General features: G+C 38.6%; 1 protein-coding gene across 1 annotated transcript; it reads left to right on the top strand.

Moving 5' to 3' along the window:
- The first annotated feature begins 360 nt into the window (after positions 1-360).
- LOC138710001 (uncharacterized) lies at positions 361-14,081 on the top strand. Its single transcript, XM_069840678.1, has 4 exons — positions 361-437; positions 7,064-7,216; positions 11,657-11,767; positions 13,497-14,081. Exons 1-4 carry the CDS (start codon positions 404-406, stop codon positions 13,733-13,735), a joined length of 537 nt encoding a protein of 178 aa, XP_069696779.1. The 5' UTR covers positions 361-403; the 3' UTR covers positions 13,736-14,081.
- The last annotated feature ends 516 nt before the right edge of the window (positions 14,082-14,597 follow it).

Genomic DNA, 14,597 nt, shown 5'->3' with positions numbered 1-14,597 from the left:
GTCCTGAGTTCTACATATATATATATATATATATATATATATATATATATATATATATATATATATATATATATATATATATATATACGTACACACACGTAAAAGAACACTGTCTCTGATTGGATGCTACAGACTAAATTTGTCTCATGTTCCTGCCGTTGATATTAGGCCTATGAATGTTACTACGGCCTACTGCTACGTCTTGGGATGACAACGGCAGCAGAGAACTTGCGAACTGCCGCTTGTTCATTTGGAGGCCGGGGTGTAATCCCTGTACAGCGGAGTGGGGTGCGGGGGTTCGATGTCGCTGATAAGGGCAACAAGAATGATGCTGGATGTCGGCGGCGCAATCTATCTGTCGCAGTCCGGAAGATAAATCGGAGATAGAGCTGCGCTGCCTGTCATGTCAGCACTCGTCTGTCTGCTGGGCCTCCTCGGTAAGTCCGTGTCCATCACTGATTTTAATTTCTTTCAACATCGTGTAACTACTCGTCCGTATTTTAACATTTGCAAACCCCTCCACTTAAATAACATCGTTACGGTATACACAAACTCGGGAGGAAATTAAACGCAGAATAAATATGGGAAATGCCTGTTATTATTCGGTTGAGAAGCTTTTGTCATCCAGTCTGCTGTCAAAAAATCTGAAAGTTAGAATTTATAAAACAGTTATATTACCGGTTGTTCTTTATGATTGTGAAACTTGGACTCTCACTTTGAGAGAGGAACAGAGATTAAGGGTTTTTGAGAATAAGGCGATTAGGAAAATATTTGGGGCTAAGAGGGATGAAGTTACAGGAGAATGGAGAAAGTTACACAACACAGAACTGCACGCATTGTAATCTTCACCTGACATAATTAGGAACATTAAATCCAGACGTTTGAGATGGGCAGGGCATGTAGCACGTACGGGCGAATCCAGAAATGCATATAGAGTGTTAGTTGGGAGGCCAGAGGGGAAAAGACTTTTGGGGAGGCCGAGACGTAGATGAGAAGATAATATTAAAATGGATTTGAGGGAGGTGGGATATGATGATAGAGAATGGATTAATCTTGCTCAGGATAGGGACCAATGGCGGGCTTATGTGAGGGCGGCAATGAACCTTCGGGTTCCTTAAAAGCCAGTAAGTAAGTAAGTAAGTAAGTAAGTAAGTAAGTAAGTAAGTAAGTGCGGTATAGGCCTACAGATGTACCTTGTTATGGGTACAGTTGGTTACTTGGTTTACAAAGCCCTGCACTCGGCATCTGAGCTCTTCTCGTACTGCTGTTTTTGCACCGTTCTACATGGGTAGGTTATAGATACATCGCCCTTTTCAAATGACACGCTCCCATTCTTTTCGGTCAGAGGTATTCTTAAGCCGTACACCTAACAAGAATTGACAATAATTTAATGGCGAACTTGGATGTAAAATTTTTCCTTCACTGTTTTTTCTTAATGCAACAACAGAAAATATACAAATACAAACATAAGCCTAGGGGTCGTTAATTGTGTATCTTCTACATGAAAGTTGCACTTTTTAAACTAAAAAATCCGAAGACATCGTCCGAAGTTCAACCCTGATATCTCAAGTCCAGGGCAGTCGCACTGACCTATATCATCGAGGTGAAGATTAAACGTTAAATTGCAAAGGATTCAGTTGATGGTGATGCATACACAAGTCCTATCTACATACATACATAGATACACTCTAAGACAAAAAATGGGGAGGCTCCAGAAACTAAACTTCGGCGCACTCGGATAAAGCTGCATTCACACTAGAACGTTTTATGTTTTCTTCGATCCTTTGCGGTGAGTATCACGCTACATACTGCCTATGGCTGTGGCAGAGCGGTATGAGGTGCTAGTGCAGTGATTGTAAGATCACAGAATCGAATCCTGCCTCCAACTTATTTTTATTTTTATGAAAAAAAACTTTAGAATACCAGTTGTCATCTGTTTCTTGCATATAAATCGTTTTTGAATTGTAGCATTAATGTGCATTCACAAAAACAAAAAATAGACTTTTTCATCTAAGATCAATGAAAATAAATAATTAAGGAACAAATTCCAACGAAAATAAATGCTCTAAAAAAACATTACTTATAATATCGGGTATGTTACCCCTCAGACCGAATTACTTGCCTCAACCTTTGAGGCATGTACGAAATAAAATTTCTACACTACCGACGACATGTCGATACTGTATCCCAGGCTTCTTGAATTTGAGCGCACAAGACGTCCTTTATCCTCCGTTAATATGGAGGCGAATTCGACTGCACGTTTTTAATTTCTTCTCATACTTTTTCAATGGGGTTCAAATCAGGTAAACAGGGAGGCCAGTCCTTCACAGTGATATCCTGCCTATCCTCATTGAGGTAGCCATGACTTGTTCAAGGACGACCTTGTATTGTTCCCTGTTCAGCGTTTAGTTGAGCATTCACAAAATACCCAGACCATCGCGAGACATCCACACACAGATGCACGGTCTTGGCGAAATTGCTTAGCCACGTATCTTTCGTCGTGTCGGGCTCCTCGTGGACAGTAGACGATCATTTCTCCCCGCGTGTAGAAGAAAATATCACCTCATCTGAGAATGTGATTCTGTTCCAGTTGCGATTGGCATTTTCCTTGCAAACGCGAGACGAAATAGCTTATGATCGTCTTTTAGGTGTCCTTTCTTTACTGCGAAGAGTCTGCATCTTTTAAAAGCTGCACAGTTGTACCAGAAGATCTATGGAAATGAGAATTAGTTGTAATGTCAGAAGCAGATCCTGGACGACGGTGTTCAACCCCTTCCCTGGATAATTGCATTATATCGTCACAAAGTTTAGATCAAGATAGTGTACGAGCCAGTGGAAGTAGCCAACAAGATACAACTTCCTTTCTTTAATGCTCACGACCAAAGACCTGTGAATGAAGTAGAGAACGTGAACGACAACCCGTCTTCTCTTCCAAGCTGCTTATTGCTAGGGAATTGCGTGGCCTGTCTTTGTGGTATCCAGTTCAAGTGGGTCATCAAGTAGAATAGGTCTTAAGTCGCACTGCAGAGAGAGTTCAGTTTGCTCCCTCAGTAAAATAGAACGAATGTGGCGGTTGGCTCTCTCTTCTCTTATGTAGTTTGAATTAAATCGTCAATAAACTGGTGGCTACAGCTCCGAATGATACGGTATTCTGCTCATAATTAAGACGTAAAAATGACTTTAAATGGAAAGGGAAAGATGAAATTTGGTTAGAGCGGCTCACTTGGCTCTTATGCCGTTCTTGCACTCAACGCGTTTCATCGGGGATTTGATCGCAAAGCTTAACCATGTGCAGCGAGAAAGATTTAATAAAAATCAGCGGAATGCTGCACTCAATTACAACTGTCAGATATACGTTACCATGGTGATCTGACGACACACAGTTCGAGCTGTTTATTAAATTCTTGGTATCATAGGTAGAACATACTGCATAACAGATCAGAGTTTCTCAGCTCAAATCTTCGTAGTGGCCACTCTTACGAATATTTTGTGTTCAGGAAGTCAGGACTTAGAGGAAAATGGTAGATAATTTGTCTTCTGCATTCATTTCTAAAAAAAATATCGGTGGCATACTTATGGTATGGTATTACCGTATTAAAAACCAGTGAGAAATAAAACGGCCAACCTTTGAAATTTACATGAAGTGAGATGCACTCAACCACAAATAGACACCTTTCTGTTAATAAGGCCAAGAGCCTTGCATAATTTTTTTTACATTTACGCTAAAGTGATGATTACAGCCCAAAAACATAAAAAGAACTCAGGACCTCTGCTAGCATAATAATGGTACAGTAACTGAGTATGATACGAATTGAACTTTAATTCTCTATTATGATACTCACTAAATTATTTCGGCGATCAGGGAAGTGGAATGGAAGTATTGAGAACCCCGCATGTCCATAAAAGTAAAATTTTCAGGAATGACAAAAACCACAGAGCTACTCCTACTTAATACTTTGAACCCGTAAAAAATATATATGTGGTTAAGTACAATAAGTCCAAGATTTCGAGTAGATTTCATCCCTATGCGACATCTATTTTCGCAGGAAAAATATATAAAAGCCGTTGGACACGTGTTGTTACAGACTTAATCGATGCTAGTTCATCCGAAGTTGATATAGGGACGATTGTTGTTTGTTGTTTAGTCAGGTGTGAACCTAACAAGTGCTACCACTTATGAGGCAACTAGGCCAGGAGATAATGGGGTAGGGTGGCAGGTTCCTTTCCCCCTCCATTGTATACATCACCGATTAGCTACTGTCTTCGCGCTACGAGTTGGCGCGGAGAGTAGATAGGAGGGACGGGGGAATTTTACGCTACACTCTGACCTGAAAACTTCAGTCCGCTTACTTGGCTACAAGGGAACGGAGTCAGACATGAAAGATTCCGTATCTTCGGTGTTGTCGCTATGACTATCATCACATTTTTCAAAATTTCTGGAGTATGATCTGTCCATGACAATCGTCTGTTTATGTTCCAGCCGTGTATATTAATTCGAATCTCTCAACAAAGCCATTAGCCCCACCGCCCCCATCCTGATGGACAACAATGAGTGTTCTGGACACAATTATGGTAGTCAAAGCTCCCGAACATTTTTATCGTGCCAGCACTTCGGAAACGTTAAATTGGTAGACCTATCTATCCGCATTTCGTCCAGATACAAAATCGGTTTTTCCACTTTCCTAAGCTTTCTTATTTGCCGTAGATATCTTCACGTATTCTAATTTACAGTGTTTTCCTATTTTTTTTTCCTGCACACTTCTTCCACCTGAAATCCTTTTTCTTCAATATTCGTCTTAATGTTGTCTTTCATTTCAAATCAATTTTCTCTTGTAAAAGGGTAGAAGTTTGTTGCAGCTTGGTACTATTTTTTTTACTTGTTATTTAACGACACTGTAATAGCTACTAGCTTCTTCAATGTCGATTGAATTGATGATGGCGAGATCGTATTTGGCGAAATGAAACCAAGGATTCGCCATAGATTATCTGACATTCGCTTGGGAAAACCTCGGAAAAAACCCAACCAGGTAGTCAGCGCAAGCGGGAATCGAACTCACTCCCGAGCGCAACTGCAGATCAGCAGGCATACGCGCTACCTCCTGAGCTACGCCGGTGGCCCTCTTTCTTTTTCAAATAAAAATTCTCAATTATATCTTTTTTGTCAATCTCCCGTCGAAGTCATCTACATTTGCGTTTCGGTAGTCTGGACGTTTCCGTTTTTTTTTTCTCCCTCAGGTGTCGACAACGCACTTTCTTCTGTGCAGTCTTTCATTTCATTCCTTATACGCTGTATTGTTCTTGTGGATAGATTAGAGTACTTTTCTACCTTTGCTGTAGTTTTCGTAAGAGGAATGCAAAGGCACTGTTGTTCTTTTTCTTCATCGCAAAATTATTTTGTACTTATAATAATATTCCTTTCTTCGCTATAGATTGCCAATCCTTGTTTCCTCTTTGTCGACATATTTACAATAAACAAAAAACTGCTATAAACCTAAATAACAGTATACAATAACATAAATTAACTATATTATTATCAACACGAAAAGCAAAGGATAACTAAAGCAATACAAGATTTGTGGTATACTGAAAACAATTGTCTTGTTGAAACTAATAAAACACTACAATAAAAACTGCAATATTATTTTCACAAGTCGCAAAGACTCACAGACACATGTAGTAGATGTTTGTGAAACAGGAATATTGCAATGAACAGCGCGCTGCGCATGCGCGACTGTTTCCCCTCCGCCCCGTCTAAGTACTTCAGCCGCCTTCTCCTGGCGTGACAACAGTACATATTACACTGATCAGCAGGGTTCGAGACTTTGGACCCGATAGAGCAGTTCGTGGGAAATCCGCATAACGGCGTACTGAGTGTAGTGGTAAAGCGTACAGTGGGTGGGGGTACTGTAGAATGAATGCCAACAAATACGCAAAGGAAAACGCTCCGGACTTGAAGGTTCTGACGCATAATTGTTTGGTTTTCATACAAACCTATTTTCAAACTGTGTCTGAAACTATTACACGGTTAGAAAAGTCAGAGCAATAGATGCCGGAAGCCCTCAAATTAATTTAGAAAATGATGCAGAGAATTAATGAGACATCAAGTACACCGGTTACTGAACGTGTAAAACAGAAGTGGAAATCAATTTTAAGAAAAATTACCGGATATGGAACATTGTGTAACATAAACAGCAAATTAGTGGACATAGAGTCACCCGAGAATAAAGGACTGTCTCTTAGAGACTGCAATGATGTTAGGTTTTGTCGTTTTGCTCCTATCACGTCATGCGATGTAGAGCGCAGCTTTTCACAGTACAAACTGTATTTGGCAGATAACCGAAAAGGATTTACGTTTGAGACACTGAGAATGTATCTTGTAGTACATTGCAATTCGGTACTGTAACTGCACTTCCTAAAGACGACCAATAGGATAAATGAAGAAATTAAAATTGCTACATGTTTATTTCCACCATTAACACTGTGTATAATTAAACACAAATGCTTATAAAAGACAGGAGAATAAATGCTTTTCACATTCTTTTGACATTGTCATTGTGTAATGTATATTTACTTTCAGAATGTACATATGTGTGTTCCCCCATACTACCGTACTCTACTCTAAACAGCAACGTTGTTACCTGAACACATCTCTACCTTTCACTACCTGCAGCGAGTCAACAACCTATAGTACATGCACAGTAAACTTATTGTATCGGGTCCAAAGTCTCGAAGCCTGCTCATCAGACTTCAGATGTATGCAAACAGTTGTTCTTCCTCTGACACATATCGTCAAGTGAGATGTACTGCTGATAATAGATGTACATATCAGCCAGAACCTCAATCGGAGGCAAAGGACGATTAAAAAATAAGTGTTAAAAACTGATAGTTCCGAAAATGTGTTTCTGTGCTCAGCAACAGACCACATTAACGAAGTCAATCGCCGCCGATCCCCAGAAGACTGCTGATTCACCACACGAGCTGCTGCATTTTGCTTTAAATAATGAAACGAATGTAGCTATGATGTCAATTTGTGAAGAGCTGTTACCTCCACGTGCTGTTTCAGGGGCGTGGCCAGGGTCGAGGGGACAGCTGGACGGATATTGTTTCAGTTTCACTTGGCTGGGTCCCGTCTTCCAAAACACCAGTGAGGAGCCTAACAATACCCTCTGCAACGAGGTGACCACTTCGCCCTGCGTTCTGCCGCTCGTGAACTCAGGTCAGTTCCGCTCGCTGCTATGGGCTGCACTACCAAATCTCCAGCTGCTACCCCTGAAATGTCCTGTTGCTTTCGTACTCAGAGGGTAAATAATACGAATAAAGTTCTTTGCAATTTTGTTCAGACCCTTCAGGAAAATAAAATAATATTTATTGTTTAAAAATAGCCAAGACTTCCATGCGATAAGTCCACACCTGTGGAGTAACGGTTAGCGCGTCTAGCTGGGAAACCAGGTGGCCCGGGTTCGATTCCCGGTCGGGGCAAATTACCTGGTTGAGGTTTTTCCGGGGTTTTCCCACAACCCAATATGAGAAAATGCTGGGTAACTTTCGGTGTTGTACCCCGGACTCATTTCACCAGCATTATCACCTTAATTTCATTCAGACGCTAAATAACCTAAGTTGTTGATAAAGCGTATTAAAATAACCTACTAAAATCCATGCGATAAAACGTTCCTTCTCACCTTCAACTAATGTATCACTTCACCCATACGAAAGAACGTGTGCAATTTAAATGTATTTAAATAACAAAGATTTCTTCTAACAAGATGTTACATCGACGAGAGATGCGAAGCACGCTTCTACCTCAATAAGCTTTGTAAACCTCCTCGCCCATATGCGTGTTGCTTTACAAACGACGTTATTCAATAGATGCGAGAAATTGTATGATTATTGTCTTAGAGGGGAACGGCGAACCCTGAGAGGATACTGGCCGAATCCCAGCTAGGGGCGTTGCCAGACGATTCGCTAAGTAATCTAGTTTAGGGCCAGCCCCCTCCGCGCGTCGCCAGCCGGGGAATACAGTGGAATGATGACGGAATGGAGATCGGACGAAATGATGTTGATGCCTAACGTGAGGAAACGGAAGAACTTCGACGAAAACCCGAACTGCAACAATAAGCGTCACAAGTCTAGGCTACTCAACTACCCCAGGGACTGAAAGTATGTAACAGTAAGAAAAGGTCTTTTTTATGGTTAACAAAGGTTGTATGTATGCTTAGTCAGCAGTTCGAAGACTGGATGGACACTTAATTTATACAATCAGGGCGGCAATGAACCTCCGGGTTCTCTAAAAGCCATAAGTGAGTAATGCTTAGTCTATAATTAGGTTGTGATTGTGAAAGAATGTCTACTTGAGCCTGCCTGGAGAGAAATAAAAAATAGGTTGCAGCCGCCAAATTACTCTTCAAGGAACGACCACTCATATAAATTGAGGGAAAGAAGACAGAGGACGGACACTGGAAAGTTTTCTTTTCTCAATCGTACTATCAGGGACTGGAATGCTTTACCTGCAGACTTACTAAAGGCTTTACCAACAACCAAAAATGTATTTAAAAATAGGCTTAAGGACTTTACTAATAGACGGTAGTATATTATACACACTACTTAAAGGGTGTAATTGATATCTTGTTATTGAAGTGTTCTATCAGTGAGGAAATGTGTTGTGTCAGTGAAGTGTGTAGTGTCAGTGAAGTCTATTGTGTAAGTGAAGTGTGCTGGTGTCAGTGAAGTGGCTGTGCAAAGTATTTGAATAGTGAAATGGTTAGAAGTGTTAGTGAAATCAGGTAGAATCAGTGCAGTGAGTGAGTTGACAGCGAAATAAGTGTAGTGCCGAAAGGTACTTGTGCAGGTATGAACCTGTCACACTCGTGGGTCTTAGTTCGAACTTAGGGTTGAGATACAAATTAGATTTACTTTAAATGTTATTTTAAGTGACCATGCTTCATTTAATTTAGGATGCTCATTATTATTATTTTATTATTATTATTATTATTATTATTATTAATTATTGTTTTTTATTAGTTGTGTTTATTATTGTCATTATTGAGTGTAATTAGTTATCACTACCACCGGGTATACACCCATTTACAGTGTGAATAAATACATACATACACACACATTCGCCCGGCGAATATTGCAGACGAAACGGACGCACATATTATGAACACGTTGTAGTCTCTGCGCCGAAGTAACGCTTAGGTCAGTAAGCAGAATATCACAGTAATCGAAGTGGGGCATCACGAGTGTTTGCACTAACATTTTTTTCATGGAAAAGGGTAGAAAATTCTTCAATCGTCTAAACGAGTGGATTAATGAGAATACTTTTTTGCAGGTTTCTGAAACTTGAATGTTCCAATTTAAACTTTTATCCATATAAATACCTAGATTCTTTACTGATTCGCTGAACGGAATTTCGGTGCCGTATATTTTAATCGGGGACAAATTTGGTATGGTAATAGTGCTTAACAAACGTGAATGGCCCATAATGATTGACTGTGATTTTTCTGGATTTAGTTTAAGTCGGAATTTCCGTGTCCATGTCCAGATTGAGTCCAGATCGCCATTGATTTTAGTTTAATGGTTTTATATATATATATCACAGATAAATATCTAAATTATCTTATTATTATTACTATTATTATTATTATTATTATTACTATTATTATTATTACTATTATTATTATTATTGTTACTATTATTATTATTATTATTATTATAACTATTTCTTACCAATGTTTATTATTGTCACACTAACATTAGTTATCCAATTTTCGTTATTTATTTTCATGTTGTTTTATGGTCTAGATATTAATGTAATAACGATGTAAGCAAATGTATTTAATTAGAATTAGAGTCTGGCTGGGCGGAAGAGAAGGCCTACTGGCCTTAGCTCTGCCAGATTAAATAAATAATAATAATAATAATAATAATAATAATAATAATTATTATTATTATTATTATTATACACATAACTACTTTTGCTTCGCGCCTCTGTTGTCGTGGATATGTTGGTTGCGATTCCACAACTCATCGTATTCTATAGGCTATAACATTGTTTATAAAGGTAAAATGATGATTATGATGACTATTATAGAGTATTGTTATCATGCAGAATGCCTCTTTGCCTATTTGTCACGTGCAGATAGCTTCACGTGGCTACCGATAACTAGATTTTTCATCTCGAAAATAAAAGTTAACCACACATAGATTATTTTAAATTTGAATATAAAAACCGCAGGGATTATATTTTTAAATTGCTTCTTCATCTGGATCATGTTTGGTTCCACTAAGCCGACATCTGCCGTTTGTACCCCGCAGTGAATGATATGAAGCCCGCGTCATTCAGTCCATTAAAATGCGGTGCAACACGCCAGGCAAGTCTATGATTCCCCTGTTGGAATTATGCAGGACTTTAGGCGACACGAGCCCAGCGTGTGACAAGTTGTGCGTACAATTGAGATGGGTTGGTTCTTCAGTGACACATTTAGTGATTATTAGCAACTCAGGTGCCGGTGTATTGCCTCGTTAATAATTTGATTTCATTCGATAAATAATCACAGAAACGGAAGACGAATATCAATATGCACTTTAAATTTTCTCTCTAAACAGCAATTTTTAATTCTTTTTTTTTAATAAGGAGCATTAGAAAATTGCATATTTGGTAATTAATTTAGCTATTATTTTGTTATAAAGCCTTGGACTGAAGTTGCTACTGTGATCATGTGTGTTTTATATTTATGTGAATTATATATATATATATATATATATATATATATATATATAATTCACATAAATATAAAACAAAAAAATATCAGACAGTATATTCTTGACAAACCTAAATGTACTACAACTGTAGTTTATGATCACAGTAGCACGGAAAACAACTACATAAAAATATCAATAGGTTCCTTTCTCTCTGAAAACATTATATCAATTTTAATTTTCGTGTTGCATAAAGAAGTGCTCCTGTAAAAAAATAATTTCGTTAAATTATATTAGCTACGCTCTGTGCGCGTGACGTAAGCAAGAATGTTCCTGCACTGCTAGCAGAACGGCAGATGAGTTTGTCCAAGTGTGTGTCGTGTGAAATTGGACGGAAAATCAGGAAAATTCATCTAACAATTTGTAATTTTCGTTATATTTGCTATACAATTAGAATAGAGAAAGAGATATGGATGTTTTTGCGAAATATGACATCCCTAGATGTAATAGTTTTCTTACACAAATTCGTCAAATGTACCGTACATGCTGCCAAACGCTTAACGTTGCTGCCCTGCATTTAAAGGAATCAATACCTACGTCAGAGATTCTCAAGATTCTCGAATGTTCTGATTGCCATTACTCCCTGTAGAGAAGAATTACTAGAACGGTGATGAAAGAAAATTATTACATCGAGGGATGTAATATTTCGGGTCGGCGATGATTTTACTGCCAAGCACAGGAGAATCGAAATAATTCTTTGTGAGTTGACTGCTTTCAGTTTAGTATTGCATGCCTGTTTGAATTGACGTTATTGCTACCGTCACACACATGTATGTATGTATGTATGTATGTATGTATGTATGTATGTATGTATGTATGTATGTATGTATGTATGTGAAGGAACGCAACTAAATGCTTATAATTAATTAATAATTACGTTAATTTTGTACGCTCACAGCTCCCATCTACTCCGAACTGTGGCACAACGCTACTCTGAGAGAGAACTTCACGTGTCGTCTGGATCGAAGTTCTGTCTGCGCCAAGTGGATCAACTACTACGACAAGGAGGGTAAGATTCCTAAAATAATGCCACAACAATGTAATATTTGGTAGATTAATTAATTAATTCATTCAATCATTAATTAATTAATACATTCTGTAGAAAACATAGAATAATCCCTAGAGCATAATATCTGGCGAATGGCCATACCTATTTAAAATACGCGTACATGTCTTATCCCCTTCCTCAGACAGTGAGGTCGTCGTAATGCGAAACCCAAGCTTTCTAATAACGATTATTACACTTTTGTGATATTATTGAAAGCATTTACATTCCGCAAATAACGTTTGTGTCTCATTTCATTGCTTCGGTTTCTTTGGAAACGCAACTAATTAATCCAAAGAAAATGTTCTGTCGAGAAGAGGAAACATTTATCCATTTGGTACTTTATTCCTCTCTTTACGTCGCGCAATTATCGTCGGACAAAATTCAGTTCCTTGCGTAGTCTAAAGGCTGGTTCACAATAAACCGGGAACGAGAACCAGAATGAAAACGAGAAGCAGAGGACGTGAATATGAAAATTTTTGATTCACAATAAACCGAGAACGTAGACGACTATGCATATCGATATGCATGTCAATAACGATATGTAAAGTCGATATTACGCATTCTGATGTTATTTGTGTATAATTGACCAATGGCGTTCTCTCATGAGTACAAGGCAGCCAACATAAACACAGGTTAATCAACTTCGAAATTTCAACTGAAACATTTTATTAGGTACGGTACTATAAATATGCCCATGCATCTTTATTATCACAACCTATTTTAAGTCTACCATAACGTAAAATAATTAGAGAAGAAACATTTGTAATAGAACAAAAATGAACACAACAGTAGTTATTGAATTGAAGCATGAATATGTAGTATGTAATACACCAGTAGAGTAATAAAATATGATTCGCTTCCGATCGGTGTTCAAAGATGCAGCTATTAAAAGCCACGTATTCTCCTTCATTTTCTCATCTTTATACGAGGCGCGCCGCTTATCCTAAACGTGAGGATTTTCCTCAACACTCAATATTAGAATCTCGTAAAAAAAAAAAACTTGCTCCATGATGCACAGCACAGAACAAAATAATGCATAGGTTATGTCACGGTCTTCTTGCTACAAAATATATGACGACGAAATAGCTTTTAGATGGCAATAGAATGAATCTAGTGGGCTGTGATCGGAAACGTGAACGCCAAAGTTGAAACTTGGCCAACTCTCCGTTCTCGATCCCGGGCTCCGGCAAGCTTTTCATTAATTGTGAATGCTCACATTTAAATGTATATATTTTAACAATTTTACCGTTTTCGTTATCGTTCCGATTCTCGTTTCCGGTTTATTGTGAACCAGCCTTAACTCACTCCAGATCTGTCTCCTAACGTCTGAAAGTACTGTACCTACATGACCATGATGATGATTGTTATATAAAGGTATTGCTTTAGTCATTACCGCACGTTCCCCATGTTGTGTGTTCCCATGCTAGTCGCTGAACACAAAGGGGCGGTGGAGTTCAAAGGGCGGCGTAATTCGTAGCATGGAAAATGAAGCTGTATTTTCCGCGTGCGTCGTAGATTTAAGCAGCCCTGTCCTTGACAGATAGCTCCAACCTAAATATTTCGGTCATTTATCGCCAACAAATAATTTCCATCTTGAATAACCCTATTGATAAAACGCCTTATATAAAACAATGCTATGGCAATGTTTGGCATAGAATGTTGTCGGGAATTGCTGCAGTTTTTGTTTCAGTGGTGAACGTGTCCCACATCTGCACCAAGATCTCCGTGCAGGGCGAGGGGGCTATGAAGGAGGGATGTCTAACCCATTACAAAGGGGTGTACAGCACCGAGGTCTGTGCGTGTCGGACTTTATCGCCTCATTCACCGCCTTGCAACTACGCAACCATTCATACACCAGCTCTGCAACTGCCGGTAGTTCTTCTCATCGCCGTTAGCGCTGCATTCAATGAAGTTTTAGGCTACTGGTGATAGATGGCAATGCAATGCATATCAAGCCCGATTCCACTGCACAAAGATCGAATACAATGTTAATTATTGTTGTTTATTTATTCGCGTTGTTACGTTAATATGATGCAGGGTGTTAAAAATGGTCTAATATTTTGAAAGGTGGTAGAACTCATCAAAACAAGTAAAAACAATCTTCCACTTGTTCACTTCCATTCATAACATATCCTTCCTTCTGCTCGACGTCTTAGGGTACGTACAAATTGGAGCGACGATAAACGATAAAAGAAGCAGGGATGCTATATCAGAGAAAATTGAAGCATGCATTGTCATTGAGGTGTGCGTATTGGAGTAACGATAAAAGCGAAGATACACGATAAAAGCGACGAAAAAGAAAAGTACCATTTTCTTCGCTCTTGTCGTTCATATGATCTCTGATTAAGATAATATTAATCTGTATAATTACCGGTGGTTATCAATATATCCGAATATTAATCGATTTATTATTATTTCGGCATATTAAATTAATTGTTGTAGATATTGGCAAATTGATCAGTTGTGTATTTATTCGTGATACATTATGTGATCACAATAACCAATCACAACACAACGAATTTATACTACCTTTGGGATGAGAAACGGGTTCAGTTTTGTACGTATTTAAGTTATATTAACCTTGAACCTAGCAGCTGATATTTCCTATATATCTTATTTCATTAAGTGGATGCATAGAATATCTTCTACTGATAAATCAAAATGTTCGCTTCCCGCGTCCTCGTCGCTCCGATATGAACACTTCATTCTTCGATAATACCAAAGCGTCGCTAGGTCATTTCTTTTATCGTTTATCGTTGCTCCAACGTGTACCTACCCTTAGGGAATCACG

This window comes from Periplaneta americana, chromosome 12 (genome assembly GCF_040183065.1).
Source record: "Periplaneta americana isolate PAMFEO1 chromosome 12, P.americana_PAMFEO1_priV1, whole genome shotgun sequence".
In the NCBI taxonomy this organism is placed as follows: domain Eukaryota; kingdom Metazoa; phylum Arthropoda; class Insecta; order Blattodea; family Blattidae; genus Periplaneta; species Periplaneta americana.
This window is presented reverse-complemented; position numbering and strand designations above follow the sequence as displayed.